Source organism: Triplophysa rosa, linkage group LG6 (genome assembly GCF_024868665.1).
Source record: "Triplophysa rosa linkage group LG6, Trosa_1v2, whole genome shotgun sequence".
Lineage (NCBI taxonomy): Eukaryota > Metazoa > Chordata > Actinopteri > Cypriniformes > Nemacheilidae > Triplophysa > Triplophysa rosa.
In genome coordinates, this window is record NC_079895.1 from 3,976,704 (window position 1) to 3,990,209 (window position 13,506).

General features: G+C 38.6%; 3 protein-coding genes across 9 annotated transcripts in view; 1 reads left to right on the forward strand and 2 right to left on the reverse strand.

Moving 5' to 3' along the window:
- The window catches only part of dnajc10 (DnaJ (Hsp40) homolog, subfamily C, member 10), a 255,365-nt gene that overhangs the window by 18,286 nt on the left and 223,573 nt on the right, over positions 1-13,506 (forward strand). The gene's annotated exons all lie outside the window — the stretch shown is intronic.
- Positions 67-5,420, reverse strand: frzb (frizzled related protein). Of its 2 annotated transcripts, XM_057336661.1 has the most exons (7): positions 4,365-5,419; positions 3,818-3,856; positions 3,610-3,666; positions 3,459-3,524; positions 3,107-3,311; positions 2,964-3,027; positions 67-2,590 (listed from the first exon to the last, which is right to left on the reverse strand). In XM_057336661.1, exons 1-7 carry the CDS (start codon positions 4,831-4,833, stop codon positions 2,537-2,539), a joined length of 954 nt encoding a protein of 317 aa, XP_057192644.1. In that variant the 5' UTR covers positions 4,834-5,419; the 3' UTR covers positions 67-2,536. The 2 variants fall into 2 exon arrangements, with proteins under 2 accessions (XP_057192644.1, XP_057192646.1); XM_057336663.1 differs by lacking the exons at positions 3,610-3,666; positions 3,818-3,856 and having other exon boundaries at positions 4,365-5,420.
- The window catches only part of nckap1 (NCK-associated protein 1), a 33,581-nt gene continuing 27,029 nt past the window's right edge, over positions 6,955-13,506 (reverse strand). For all 6 annotated transcript variants that reach the window (XM_057336647.1, XM_057336646.1, XM_057336645.1 and 3 more), the window contains 8 exons: positions 12,222-12,315; positions 11,314-11,396; positions 10,987-11,067; positions 10,815-10,908; positions 9,873-9,989; positions 9,616-9,725; positions 9,344-9,433; positions 6,955-7,888 (listed from right to left, as the gene is read on the reverse strand). In XM_057336647.1, coding sequence (XP_057192630.1) covers positions 7,772-7,888; positions 9,344-9,433; positions 9,616-9,725; positions 9,873-9,989; positions 10,815-10,908; positions 10,987-11,067; positions 11,314-11,396; positions 12,222-12,315 — 786 coding nt within the window. In that variant the 3' untranslated portion in view covers positions 6,955-7,771. The remainder of the gene's footprint in view (positions 7,889-9,343; positions 9,434-9,615; positions 9,726-9,872; positions 9,990-10,814; positions 10,909-10,986; positions 11,068-11,313; positions 11,397-12,221; positions 12,316-13,506) is intronic.

Below are 13,506 nucleotides of genomic sequence, written 5' to 3' on the forward strand. Positions count from 1 at the left end.
AATTTGGCTCATCCCCCCAACCCCCCCCCCTCTCCATAGATTTACATTTGTGCTGTTATTTGATGGCTCCCACATGTGGCATAATTTCAACGAGAAGCAGCACAGGTTGAATGGGGCTTTGGTTAAGGTGATCCGCAGGATAGTGACTTTCTGTTGCAATAGATAACTTGTGATAATTCTTCTATTCCCCCTTCTGTTTTTAGACTCCTCGTGTGTTTCAGTCATTTTTCATGCCCAAATGGTTAAATATCTGATAGCATGACATGACATAACATCACTCGCAGGATGGAGAAATTAAAGGATGAAGTCTTGTGTTGATGTATTTCCTATTTAAACAGAAATGCAAAAATACTGATGAGCTCAAAAAAGCAGATCATAGCCATGAACCACAATGCTATTTGCTTTTGGAGGTGGTATACAAAGGGGAGAGGCTCATTCTACCATGTCAAAAAGTACCGTGATGACATAAGGCTGTATTTACATGGCGCTTCAAAATACTTGCAAGGATGTGCAAAACCCAAGAGAGTACCATACACTATAAAAATTCACCTATTTGAACCAAAAAACTTTAGATTAAAAGCTGCCTTCATTTTTTTGTTAAACCAAATTGCCTTCACAAGTCTAGGTCTTATAATTTAAAAATCTAGTTATTTTACTTTCATTTTATAGACGGTTTCAACGGCAACAACATCAACAAACGTTATGTGGCCTAAACGTAACTTCCAGGAGACCTCCACAAAGAGTCAATAACTGCTGAGTAGTTTTAATTTATTTCAATACTATTGATATACAATAAAATATTCATATAAATTAAATAAAAAATAAATTGTTATATTATAACCAAACACAGGCCGGAAGTTAACTGCGGGCCAGGCGTGCGTCCGATGAAACCGTCTATAAGTCAGTTTAATATCATTTAAATTCAAGTGACTTGTAAAGCCAATTTGATTTAATATTTTTACAGTTGCTTTACAGTACTTTTTGGTGATTTTTATGAATGCAAACAAGATTGTATATGCCAGGGAGTGCGACATGAGTCAATCTCTCTAGTTTGTTTTTTTCCTAAAAGAGAAACTTTTCCAAAAAGTTCATTGGTAGGCCCATCACTTTACAATAAGCTTGTAGGCTATTTGTTAACATCAGTTAATGCATTAGGTGACATGAACTAACAATAGGCAATTATAAACATCGTATTTAATTTCAGCACCTATACTTTTTAAAATCAAAGGTTGTATCATGAGTTCATGCACAGTAAACATAAAGATTTGTATTTGCATTAACTAACATTCACACAAAATTAATAAATGCTGACAAGGATATTGCTCTGTGCTCATGTTAGTTAACGTATTTACTAATGTTAGCAAACACAAGCTTATTGTTAGCCGTTCATTTTGACAAGTCCCAAATCTCCAATTTTAATAAACAGTGAATTCACCTCGCGGGCATTAAATCTGGGGTACGCAGGGTGAGCAGCTGTCACTGCAGTAACTCCAAGCAGCAGGTTGTTTACAAGAAGCAGCTCTATTACTGTAGATTACTGTAGTGCCGAGGCCAGAACTGAGTCGCTGCATTGAGAAGCATAAACAGAGACCGTCTCTCTTTCCCGAGAGCTGGAATGCTTTCCCAAAACTGTGCAAAAGCATGTTAGACTGGACCGGCTCCAGGTCAGCGTTCGGTACACACTCTTTTGACAGATGCACACAGCGTCAAATTAGATTAAACATCTTTACTTAAACCAAAATACAGTAATGTTTGCTTGTTTGTCTGGGAAGACAACGTGTCTGTTTGCAAAACTGATGTCATTTACAATGCATACAAACATAACATGGTCATGCCCAGCCAGGTGTGTTTAATAAAGGCTGTAAACTGCGTTATAGACTGTGTACAGAATGTGATATTTAGTTTGCATCAATAATAGCTGTTTCAATTAATAGAACATTGAAATGACAAGCATGTATAATGCAGTGTAAAAGAACCAAACTATAGACATATCAAATGCATGTTTTTCTTTAAATGAACATCATTCAGAAAGCCCAAGGGCTTGTTTTCGTCGTCCATGATAATGTTACGCCTCTAATCTTGGCTGTCTCTGTGATTTCTGCCGAAGGATTCTCTGCCCCCAAACTGTTCATTGTTCTTTCGAAGAATGTTTAATCCTCCAGAGGGGAAAAAATTTACCGCAGCTGCAGTTTGTAATGAGAGCGTGCTTGTTTCTTTATACACACGGAGCTTAAAGCACACGGGCATCTCAGAAAGGCTCCCCCAAAATATTATGCTTTTCTCATACCTTCCTACTGCCGTCGGCAATCGCTGACCGAGTGACCGCCCCTCGACACCCTTCCCAAACAACTATACACAAGGAAACATTTTGTCTGTGCAAAGGCAACATTTTCTTTAGGCGAATAACAACTATAAAACGTAGCAAAAACAAAACATTTGGTCTCAGGCAAACATTTTTAAACAAAAAAGTACAATAGTGCAATTTTTCAGTTTGGTGAAGCTCTTCTCCTCCCTAGGCTTGTTTACGTGAGGGCGCTTATTTGCGGCTTTGTCTCTTGTTGGCCTTGATTGCCCTGGTCTGCTCCCAGCGCTAGCACACAAAAACATCAGTCAGGTCAATGGCACAGATGGCTTCTCTCTACATATTTATATACTTTGTCATATAAGTCACGTGACAGTAGTTCATTCTATGTTAGAGTTCAGTCTTAATCCCTGAGGAGCATAAAATCCAAATATTATTTTTAGTCATGTTCTCCTATTTGTCATTGTGCAGCTATACGTAACAAACAGACATTCCAAAAAAGAATAAGACATTCTTGAAATGATATGAATGTCACAATGTCAGACTGAACTCTGTTAGAGAACTGATGTCATACATTCGCTAAAAATAACCTTGAGATACAGTTGGTTAAAAGTGAAGCAAAAGTGTTTAAAACTAGAAAATTCGCAGATGTCGTTCTTACCTTCACTTTACGGCCCATTTTGTCCCTCCACTTCTGTGCAATGGACCCGTCAATGAGCAGCAATCTGTTGGAGAAATCACCACTTTATTTCGAGAACAACAAAACATTCCACCAACGTCCTCTGACAAGAAATCCGGCATTACCTGGACCTTTCCTCGTTCTCATAACCCATGATAATATATTCCTCATTGGCTGCTAGTTGAGGACACGCACAGACCGAGTTGTAATAAAGAGTTACTGTGTCTCGAGGAATGTTGACCAGAGATGACTTCAGAACGTCCTTGACCTCGACGATGGCGCTCAGATCGTGGTTTCGAGTTTTTATTTCTTTCACCCTCGCTCGGATGACTGCAAAGAGATTGGTAACATTAAATAAGTCTCGTTTTTAGTCATGACAAAAAAGCTTTTCCTTCCGCATGCTTAGGAAAGAAAGAGAAAGTGTGAGAAATGTCAAGCAAACAAGATCTAAATAATTCAATATCATTCAGCACTTACCGTAATTGTAATTGTTCCTTTCGTATGTTTTTTGGCCAAGCCTTACAGACTTGCACTTACAACGATCTGAAAAAGGCAAAAGCATTTACTTTGAGATATTTTAGTTATGTATATTTTAGCTTGGTTACATTTTAAAGAATTATCCGAATACCATTAGCTCCTTTACAGTTCCCATTGTGTGAATCCATGGGGAAGTCTGGGTTTCCCTCTGTATGAGAACCATAACTGAAATTAATGTTTGACCCACTTTAAGTGTGACTGTTAATGAATTATATTAAATAAATATTTTTAATAGGTATATTTAATCAAATACGGTAAAGACTGACTTAGAATCAAGAAAAATACAATGTGTATCTCACCAGGGTTACATTTCGAAGGGTCTTGATAGTAAGGATTATCTTTAGGGAAGAAAGTTTGTTATTTATGAATGTTTGTTAGCTATATTGGTAACACTTTAGTAGGGACCAATTCTCACCATTAACTAGTTGCTTATTAGATGCCTATTTTTAGCATATTGGCTGTTTATTAGTACTTACAAAGCAAGCATTCAACATGACCATATTCTACTTCCCTAATCCTACCCCCTAAACCTAACAACTACCTTATTAACTATTAATAAGCAACAAATTAGTAGTTTACTGAGGTTAATGGTTTATTAATACCGAGAATTGGACCTTAAAATAAAATGTGACCGCTACTTTAATAATAAACTTACTGGTAATAAAAAATAACAATATGTGACTACAATCACTATAAATAGCGAAAGAAAATGATAGGGCTATGGTACTTGCACTATTACTACCATAAATAGTAATGACAATACATTTTCAAACTACATTGAATTCCCTCTGTATGAATAATAAAAAAACACGAACAACCCTAAAAATAGGAATAGGAATAAATAACCTGGTCCCTCAGCTTTGACTATTGCTTCAGGTGAGATGCAGACTCCTCGGTCATACACGGGTAGCTCCTCACAGGCCAGGCTCTCCGGCCACGTGTGGTTGTATCTCTTCATGACCGGCTCACAGCCGCACTTCGCCCGTTCGCAGACCGACTTGCACGGCTTGATGGGGTCATGCTGGAAGTCGATGGTGCATATGGGCGCATACATGGCGCAGAGGAAGAACAGCAGGTCCGGGCTGCACTGGGTGCCCAAAAGCCCTTCAAACTGCTCGATGGCGAGCACGGCGTTGGCCTGAGTGCTGTGATGGAGATGGTTGGGCATTTTGGTCATGTTCCACGGCATGGATCTGCACATGGGGATGCGGATGGGCTCGCAGGACGCCGCCTGCGATCTTGGGATCTCCAAGAGACACGCAATAGCCAGGACGCAGATGAACATTTCGTGGGAAAACATCTTTGGGTTGGTCATAAATCACAAAACGGAGAGCAGACGCTAATTATAATTCACCATGGAGATTCTCCGGAGATCTGACTGTTGCGCGCAAAACCTCGAGTGATCTTCCGGTGACTTGACTGTTGTGCGCAAAACCTCAAGCGGTCCCCCCCAAAAGGTCTTTAGAAGACTAACTTCACCTTATTGAAGTCTTGCGACATTCAGGCACACGGAGGAAAAGAGCTCATGTTTTAAAATTCTCGTTCGAGGAGGAAAACGTATAAAGGAAATCTCTTGGAAATGGTGACGCGCGAGAGAAGTCTTTGGGTTCCTTCTGGGTAAGTGAAGTCCAGTTCAGGTCCAGCGGAAAGAAAGCGGCTTGAAGAAGCTGGAGAAGACGGAGAGGAGGAGGAAGAGAAGGAGGAGTGGTGGAGTGGTGGAGGTGGGCTGGGGACATAAAACAGCGGGACCCCAGCCCACCTCCCTCATCACTCCTGTCTCCTGTTGCGCACTCAAACACACACACACTGTTGACTTACTGCCGCCATAAATGTCTTTAACTAAGACAAAAGCTGTGTTTGATTGCGTAAAACACTACATAAATAGTGTTGTGGACATAAGGCAGTGCTAACGTAAAGACAGACGCTCTAATCAGAATCTGTCTGTATTGATTTGGCGACTGGAAATGTGGTTAAACTAATTATAAAGGAGAAGAGTTGCACTTTTTTCTGTTGCGTATTTACGCTGGTACGTGCGCATGAGTTTTATTTTGGGAAGCAGGCGGTCCCCCAAACTTTCCTTTAGGCTACATCATTTCATCGGATCGTTGTTCTTGCTTAAAACTTTCTAACTTGAATCAATATTTCATGTTCACTTATTAATTCATTTTGGTAAGTAGCTGTGTACTATTTATGTCAGAGTCCTCACCGCCATGAAATGAAATTATTTTCTGATAATGACATCCTAACTGTGCGAAGCTTAACACAAATGATGTCACCTGGTGAAATATGAGTCTGTCAGGACTTAAAAGTTCTTTGAGATGTGTTTAGAGGATTTAGCTAAACGATTTTTTTCTTTCAGTTTAATCAGTATTCATATTACCTTGAACAAATAACAGTCTAAAAAGGCAGTGTTTATAAACTCCATATTTCATATTTATGTCAAATACACTGTAAAAAACAACAACTCATGAACAAAAACTGTTGAGCAATGAATCTCCATGACCTTTCCAGTTGTCTGTGAATAAATTTGACGGATTAAAAAAGAATCCAAGGGTGTTTCTCAATTCTTATTTGTGCATCCTCGTTTCCTTTCCTCGCGTCTTAGCTCCACCCCCTCAGGATGCCAGGGAAGGGAACAAGGAAAAGACGCGAGTACGGAGGAATTAAAAGAAGTGACTTTAGCGTCACTTCAAGCGTCGTCAATTAATAATGACTGTTACATACATTGCTCATTGAAAATGTAAAAAATAAAGTTAAATACATACTTTAGGGAGATTTCATAATCCCCACTACAATAAAATAAGTTAAAAAAAAAGCTTAAAAGTGGTCAGAAATGTATATAAGGTATGTCAAATTAAATATATGTTATACATAAATATTAACTATATAAATAAATTTACTACATGAATATTAACCATACTGTCTGAAATAGCTCTACATTTAATATTATAATGCTTAATTATCACATTTATGTGTGTTTGAATATGAGCTAAAGATGTGAGGATGTGCAGGGGGAGGAGAATTTATGTGCCTCAGGTTTAGTCTATAAAACACTTCCGCAAAGGAAACACCTGTGTATCCTCGCTCACGACTCCTCAGAAAGCCCCCTCTCTCCTCGATACTCTCCTCCTCCCGGCGCAATTAGAGAATTGAGACGTCCTTAAAGATGGCTGAGCTCGATCGGTTTCCGGGTCATAGGATGGAGGAGTGAGGAGGCATACTGAGAAGCATCCCAAGTCAAAAAAATAATAATTCACCTACAAAACCGACTTTACTTTGGCTGCATGCAAGTTTAACTCTTTACAAGAACAATATTAGCCTATTTCTTATATAGAAAAATATATTTTTTCATTTCTTTCTGTTGTTGAAGAATGGTTTTAATAATCCAAGCATTGACTTGCAGCACTGAAAAGCATTAAAGTACAGCAGTCAAACCTCTTATGACCTGATGTTTATTCATGTTATGGAAGATACATAGTCATTTCCAAAAAATTGAAAACATATAAAACTGGTTAAGGGAGAGGAGGGTAAAACAACTGATAAACATTCGATAAATATGTACGAATGTTTATTACAGCTCACAGATGGATAACAATGGAGTGTCGACGCCACAAGGCATCATGAAAGTTAGTTAAAAAATTATACTATGCTTTGTACAAAACAACACTGGGTTGCTTTTATAACATGTAGTTATGCACAATTCCGTCATTTCGATCCAAATGAGATGCTGTTATATCCATTAATTTGGCAAATATGTCAAAGAAACACAATAGTGTAACGAAAATAAATGCAAATTCACAAGAAGTGAGATAGAGAGAAGCACGCAGTAACCCACACAGATTAGATCTAGAACAACATCAAAATAAAAAAAAGATTCATGGTTTCATAGAGGCATCTGTCATCTTAACAAGCATTTAGCATGATGTAGTTTTTAGAATCCACCCCTCGCCCTCCCCCCAAACTTCCCAACACACACACAATTAACTATTTTATGTGTTTCCAAGTTTAACCATCGCAAATAAAAACACAAACAAAAAATAAAAATTAAATTTAGTGTCTTAGTCCCTGGGATCAAACTCAATTACTGAAAGTGGTCAATGAACTTTTTTCTCCTCTTTATTCAGTGTCATAAAAGATTTGATCCCATTAAAGTCTTGCACTGGTAAGACAATAAAGTTGTAGAATCCTACAGAAGAATATGGAATAAGAGCTGTAGTGTCCGGCCCTCGGAGTGCGTCAAGCACAGGAACTCTTTATGCGGAAGATGACACAGACTGCTTGTACACAGCGTGGTAGGCGTTCCGGAGCAGAACGTACGGGAAGCAGGACTCCAAGAGGTCCATGGTGAGGAATGGTGATTCTTGAACGATCTAGTACATACAGACAAAATGATCAGAATAAAAAAAGATGCATTTCAAGATGATGTTGAGACGTGTGCGATCGTATCACTCCTATTTCTATTGTCAATTTGGTGCATCCTGCAGACTAAGCTTCAAAAAACCAAACAAAACCCACAAAGAAAATCCCACAGACAAATCTATATCAAATATAATACAGCCGCAGGAAAAAAGAAATCACATTTTCAATCATTTCTAAATTTTCAAAAAATTCAAAAAATTGAATCAGCCTTTCCAGATGTATTGTGGTCATTCTAGTTCAGTGTCTGTTAAATTTCGACAAAATCAAACCTCAGGATTGACAAAGTCATCAAACAGCAATGTGAAAGACTGATGGCACAAGACACATGAAAACTTTGATAAATCGAGGTGAAAACTTTGATAAATAAACTTTTCCTAAATACTAGGGATGTAACGATTCACTCAGCTCACGATGCGATGCGAGTCACGATTCTGATCTCACGATGCGATTTATTCATGATTTACTCACGATTTATTTTTACAAAATGAGTTGAAACAAATTAGAAATGAACAACTTCCCTTGCATTATTTCTTAAATGCTTCACGTTTCTTTGTATAATTAAATAATGTTTTATTTCAAATAACAAAACTAAACTGCAATTTTATAACAAATTAATAATAGAAAAAGTCTCTTTAATATAAACAAACTAATACGGTCTGAGCTTTTCTTGGATTTTTTTGCATTTGAGAAATATCAGCATGACCACGTTTAGATTTGCAGTGAAAATAGCGGCCCCTGCTGTTCAAAAAATGTATTGCGATTCAGTTCACACCTCAAGCGATTTGAATCGTCACTCATTATAACCGATTTTCAACCGGCCCACGGTGAATCGTTACATCCCTACTAAATACATGTAGAAATATTACTAGTGTATTGCTTAAAAGTGAATATGAACTTGTTTTCTTTGCAGTATTTGAGGTCTTAAAAATAAAGAGCATTGTTTCTGTTATTTTATACCTGTTTCTCCCGTTTTAATTTTTTATACATTTTTCAATTTTAATTTAAAATTTGGGAGAAATTTTACAGAATTAAACAAAAATGATCATTTTACCTAAACATAAATAGTATATTTAGACAAACTGACAATGGTCTTCGAAATGGTCTTGTATATTTTTTTATTTATTTATATGTATTATTTCTACTGTTTTATCTATATTTAGTGCGTGTTTAATTGTCCTTTCTCTACGGCTGTCCTGAAATGATGCAAACTGTAAAAAGCGCTACAGAAATAAACTTGAATCAAACTGAATTCTTCCTTCACCCAACGTTCACATTCTTCTCCAAATGCATTCAACATCCCTAAATCACATGTCAAAAATACATCTGTTTATGGAGGAAATACCCCACTGTTTCACTCTGCTAGAAACCACGCTTTCCTGTCTTCTACCAGCAGTGGATTCACTCACCATGTCCAGGAGCAGGTAAACGGACTCCCGGTTTCGTGTAGTGGTTTTATCCGTTTCTTGTCCAATCTTCAGCAGACTGGAAGATGCAAGCTGAAGAAGAAGAGTAGAAGAGAATTACCCAACAGCCCCACAGGGAGATCACTCAAGTTTGCAGTTACATAAACAATATTTATCCAGGTTATGTTGTTGTAAAAGCAGATTTGGAGTCCAAATTCAAGTGCATCGGATATAAACAATGAATGAGGACGATAGCGGCAAACATTCCAACTTACAGCGAGGAACTCTTTTAGGCGGTCCTCTATGCTGCCCTTGTGGATAGTGAAGAGAGCAGCGGCAATCTGGTTTATCGCTTTAGCTAGACAGTGGATGTTGTTGCAGTGACCTAAAAAGATTTATAGAGTTAGTAAACGCATGATAATGCATTAAAGCGCGCAGCCCACCGGACGTGGCTCCTTCGTTCAAAGAGCACAGATATAATCTCATTTCACTCGCGACGGTTCAGCGCCGGTTCGAAAAGCAAAATTGGTACCTTCTATTGCGGGACTGTACTGCGACATCACGTTGCTGGCCAGGGTCGGCATGGAAACGGCCACAAACACCATCAACAGGCAGGCGATCTTGTACTCCTCCTCTGGGCTGATATTCTCTGTTACAAACAAGGTGAAATGAGTTCATGAACGCCGCGTTCGGTAATGCATTAAACGCCATTGCAATTGTGAGAAGGGCACTTAAACGGCACACATCCCATTTCTGGACAGTGTCCAAAAAAGAGCCAAGAAAAACTGCGTATGTCCAGAAATGACCTGTTATTTATGTTATTAGTGCAACTGGATTTGGGAGTGATTCAATTAAGTCTAGTTTGAGTTGACTTGCTATTTAGATAGTAAACAGAAGACGTTTGGATTTAACCGTCGGGGGAATAGAACAAAAACAACGGAGCTTGCCAAAGAGGCCCTGGAGGGTTTTCGGCTGCTCTGAGAAAGTCGAAGTCGTTCACCGGAAAACTTTGCTCAGTTTTAGAGAGCTACGCCTGAGGTAAGAAGCGCGAGATTTATCGGAGTTCACAAGGCTCTTTTCAGGCATTCGTATTCTTTGAATGGGCTGTAACGCTTGATAAAAGTTTGATAAGAAACACCGGACGACCGGACACTACTATAAAACTAGCTTCCCAAGTTAAAAGCTAGTTTATACAACAAGCATCTCAATGCTGTAATACTTGACCGGAAAATCTGTAACCTTTTTGAATAAAAAAAAAGCAAAATTCTGTTATTGAACAAGCGCATAAAAAACTGTTTGTTTGAAGAAAAACCTTCAATGAATATCTGCATGTTGTTATACAGGCCGAATATAACTTTAAATACATTTTATTCCACTGTACAAAATCAAAGCCTGATACTTTTTGTGATATTTAACGTATGCTTGGTGGGCAATTAATAGTGACAAATACCGAACGCTCCCTACAAAAACGTACCAGACTTCTGGGAAGATAGGGCCACGACAAGCGCAGGGTCAATCTCACAGGGCAGTCCTGCGGCAGAAGATAGCTCGTACACATTCATGGCCACCTGAGAAAATTAAGAAGCTGTTAGTTTCAGGTCTAAAGGCACACCATTAGCCGTAAGAGCAAGAGTGATGTCACCTACCTTCATGTCAGTTTCACGAGGAATGTGGTCTTTGAAGTCTTCCACGGAGCTCACTAGGAAGGGAATGTGGCAGGACAGCACCTGGAGACAAGACCCATATCTGTGGTCAAGAGCTTATTATGTCTGATGCTAAATGAGCAAACGTGAACATATCTGGAGCGATTTCAAACTTTGCATAAAATGAAATCTTGGACATTCTGTTTTTGAAATTGGAATAGCATTGAACGGATGAGTAAAAGTTAAAGTATAACATAACAGAGAGACGTTAACATGCAGTCCGTGTTGAGACAGCGAGTGTTGTGTGAATCATGTGTCTGGATAACTCACGTCTCTGAGTGCTTCCTGGGCCAGAGAACGGAACGATAAAATCACACCGATGATGGTCATCCGTTTCAGCACGCTGTCAACCGCTACAGAAATAGAAGACAGGTTGTATTAATAACATCCAAAAATAGATTATTTTCTTCACAGAAGCACTAAAAATAGATCTGCAGGTGCCGTGGGCAACATTCCTGAGCTTAGATTTCAGTTTAGTAGCCTAGTGTAAAAATATGAATGTGTGAGTTGAAACAAATACCACTGAAAAGCTCTGTGCGGAGGGTCCTGCTAGGGGGTGAGGGGATTACATTTCATACCATGACTTTACAAAAAGCTATTGTCTAACACGCCGCTTCTCAAACTGTGGTACGTGCGCACAACTCTGAAAATGTGTTATTGTAAAAATACGAAACGATGAGTTTTTTTTTCTTATTGCCACTTTTCTAATTACGGATCTACTTACAATATTAAAGGGATAGTTCACCCAAAAATGAAAACTCTGTCATTTATTTACTCTCTGGTGGTTTAAACCATGTACAACACTTTCTTTTATGGAACACAAAAGAAGATATTTTGAGAAATGTCACAGTGGTTTTGTGTCCATACAATGGAAGTCAAGTAATGTTTAGTTACCAACATTCTTCAAAATATCTTCGTTTGTGTTCTGCAGAGGGAAGAAATGAGTAAATGATAAAAGAATTTTCATTTTGGGGTGAAATGTGTCGAAGATTCGAATGCGTTCTCACATTGCACTTTTTGGTAGCTATAAACCTTTTTTCAGATATAGTTATACAGTGTTTCTTGCACACATACTGAACATACTTCACAATTTGGTTAACAACATCAGACTAAATATTTAACATAGTGCTTGCATGTGTGTCAAGTGACAAGAGAAAATCCCTGAGACCGGAACTCACATGTGAGCCGTTTGAACAGCGCTGCCATATGCTCCGGCTTGTCAAAGCTGGTCCTCATCTGGGTCAGAACCTCCACGTTGTCCACCACAAGTTTCTGTAAAGACGACAGGATCATGCAAAATGTCAATAATCAGAGAAAGCAATCAGGAGTCATCTTTACTCAGTAAAATTCACGGCTACAGTAACTCTTACAATAGTACACTGGACTCACGCCCCTAGGTATCCACGTCAATGAAGTTAAAAAAATGTTATGGTACGAATAATAAGGTGCGTCTTAGGCTGTTATAAGGCCATACTTTTAAAAGCGTGTGTTTAAATGTTCACCCGTGTCTTACTGTAACGACAATTTCTGCTTTGTTTTCAAACCTATTGAACTTTTTCACACCAGTAGCCGATTAAAGCTATGAATCAACCAAGACGAGGACATTTTCAAAACAAGAGAAGGAAAAGCCCCGGCTTGCATGTCTACAAATGATTTGTGAAATTCAAGAGAAACGTGTTTCGCGTTAAGTCCTTTGGTGGACATGGCGCGGAATAGAAATGCGAAATAAAATGGTTTACTCCATGGCAGATCGTGGGTCAGATAGGAAACTTGGTTCTTTCTTCTGCAAATTACTTTCAGCTGAGGGAGAGAGGTTTGCATGTTAGAACATCACCGACATGTGCCAAGGCTGCGTTCGCACACTTCACTTGCTAAAGAAACAATTCTAATGCAGAGGGCTGTTTCAATTACATACGTGCGTTTGTAAACATTGAATAAAAAACATATTTACATGCATGCATTGGCCGAGAGAGAGAAAGCAGTTTATTCCTAAATGATTAAATCAGGAGTGCACACAATAAACCGTTTACACCTCACAAATAATCAAACAGGTATTTGGTTCAGGTTTGATGGGCATAGTTGCTGTTAATCCATCATTGCTTGACAGCTCTCATTTGCTTTTGTTCAAGTGTTTCCCAATAACTCTCAGGGGAAATGCTACCTAAACTCTATTCCCAGAAAGCAAGTCCTCATGGAATCTGTTTCCTCAGAATTTCACAGAAAGAGCAACAGAATTCCAAAGAAAGTTTGAGACATTTTCCACTCTTTGCGTGTCTGTCTATCACATATTTGTAGCTAATTTGTGCACTTGCATTCTTGGGCATATCCAACATTTCGTCCAATAGTTTTTTTGCGATCTCTAGAACAGGGGTTTCAAACTTTATGATGCCAAGGACCCCCAAATATGATTAACTTTTTGTGAAGGACCCCCATTCTTAAAAAACATTACCATCTATTATTTGT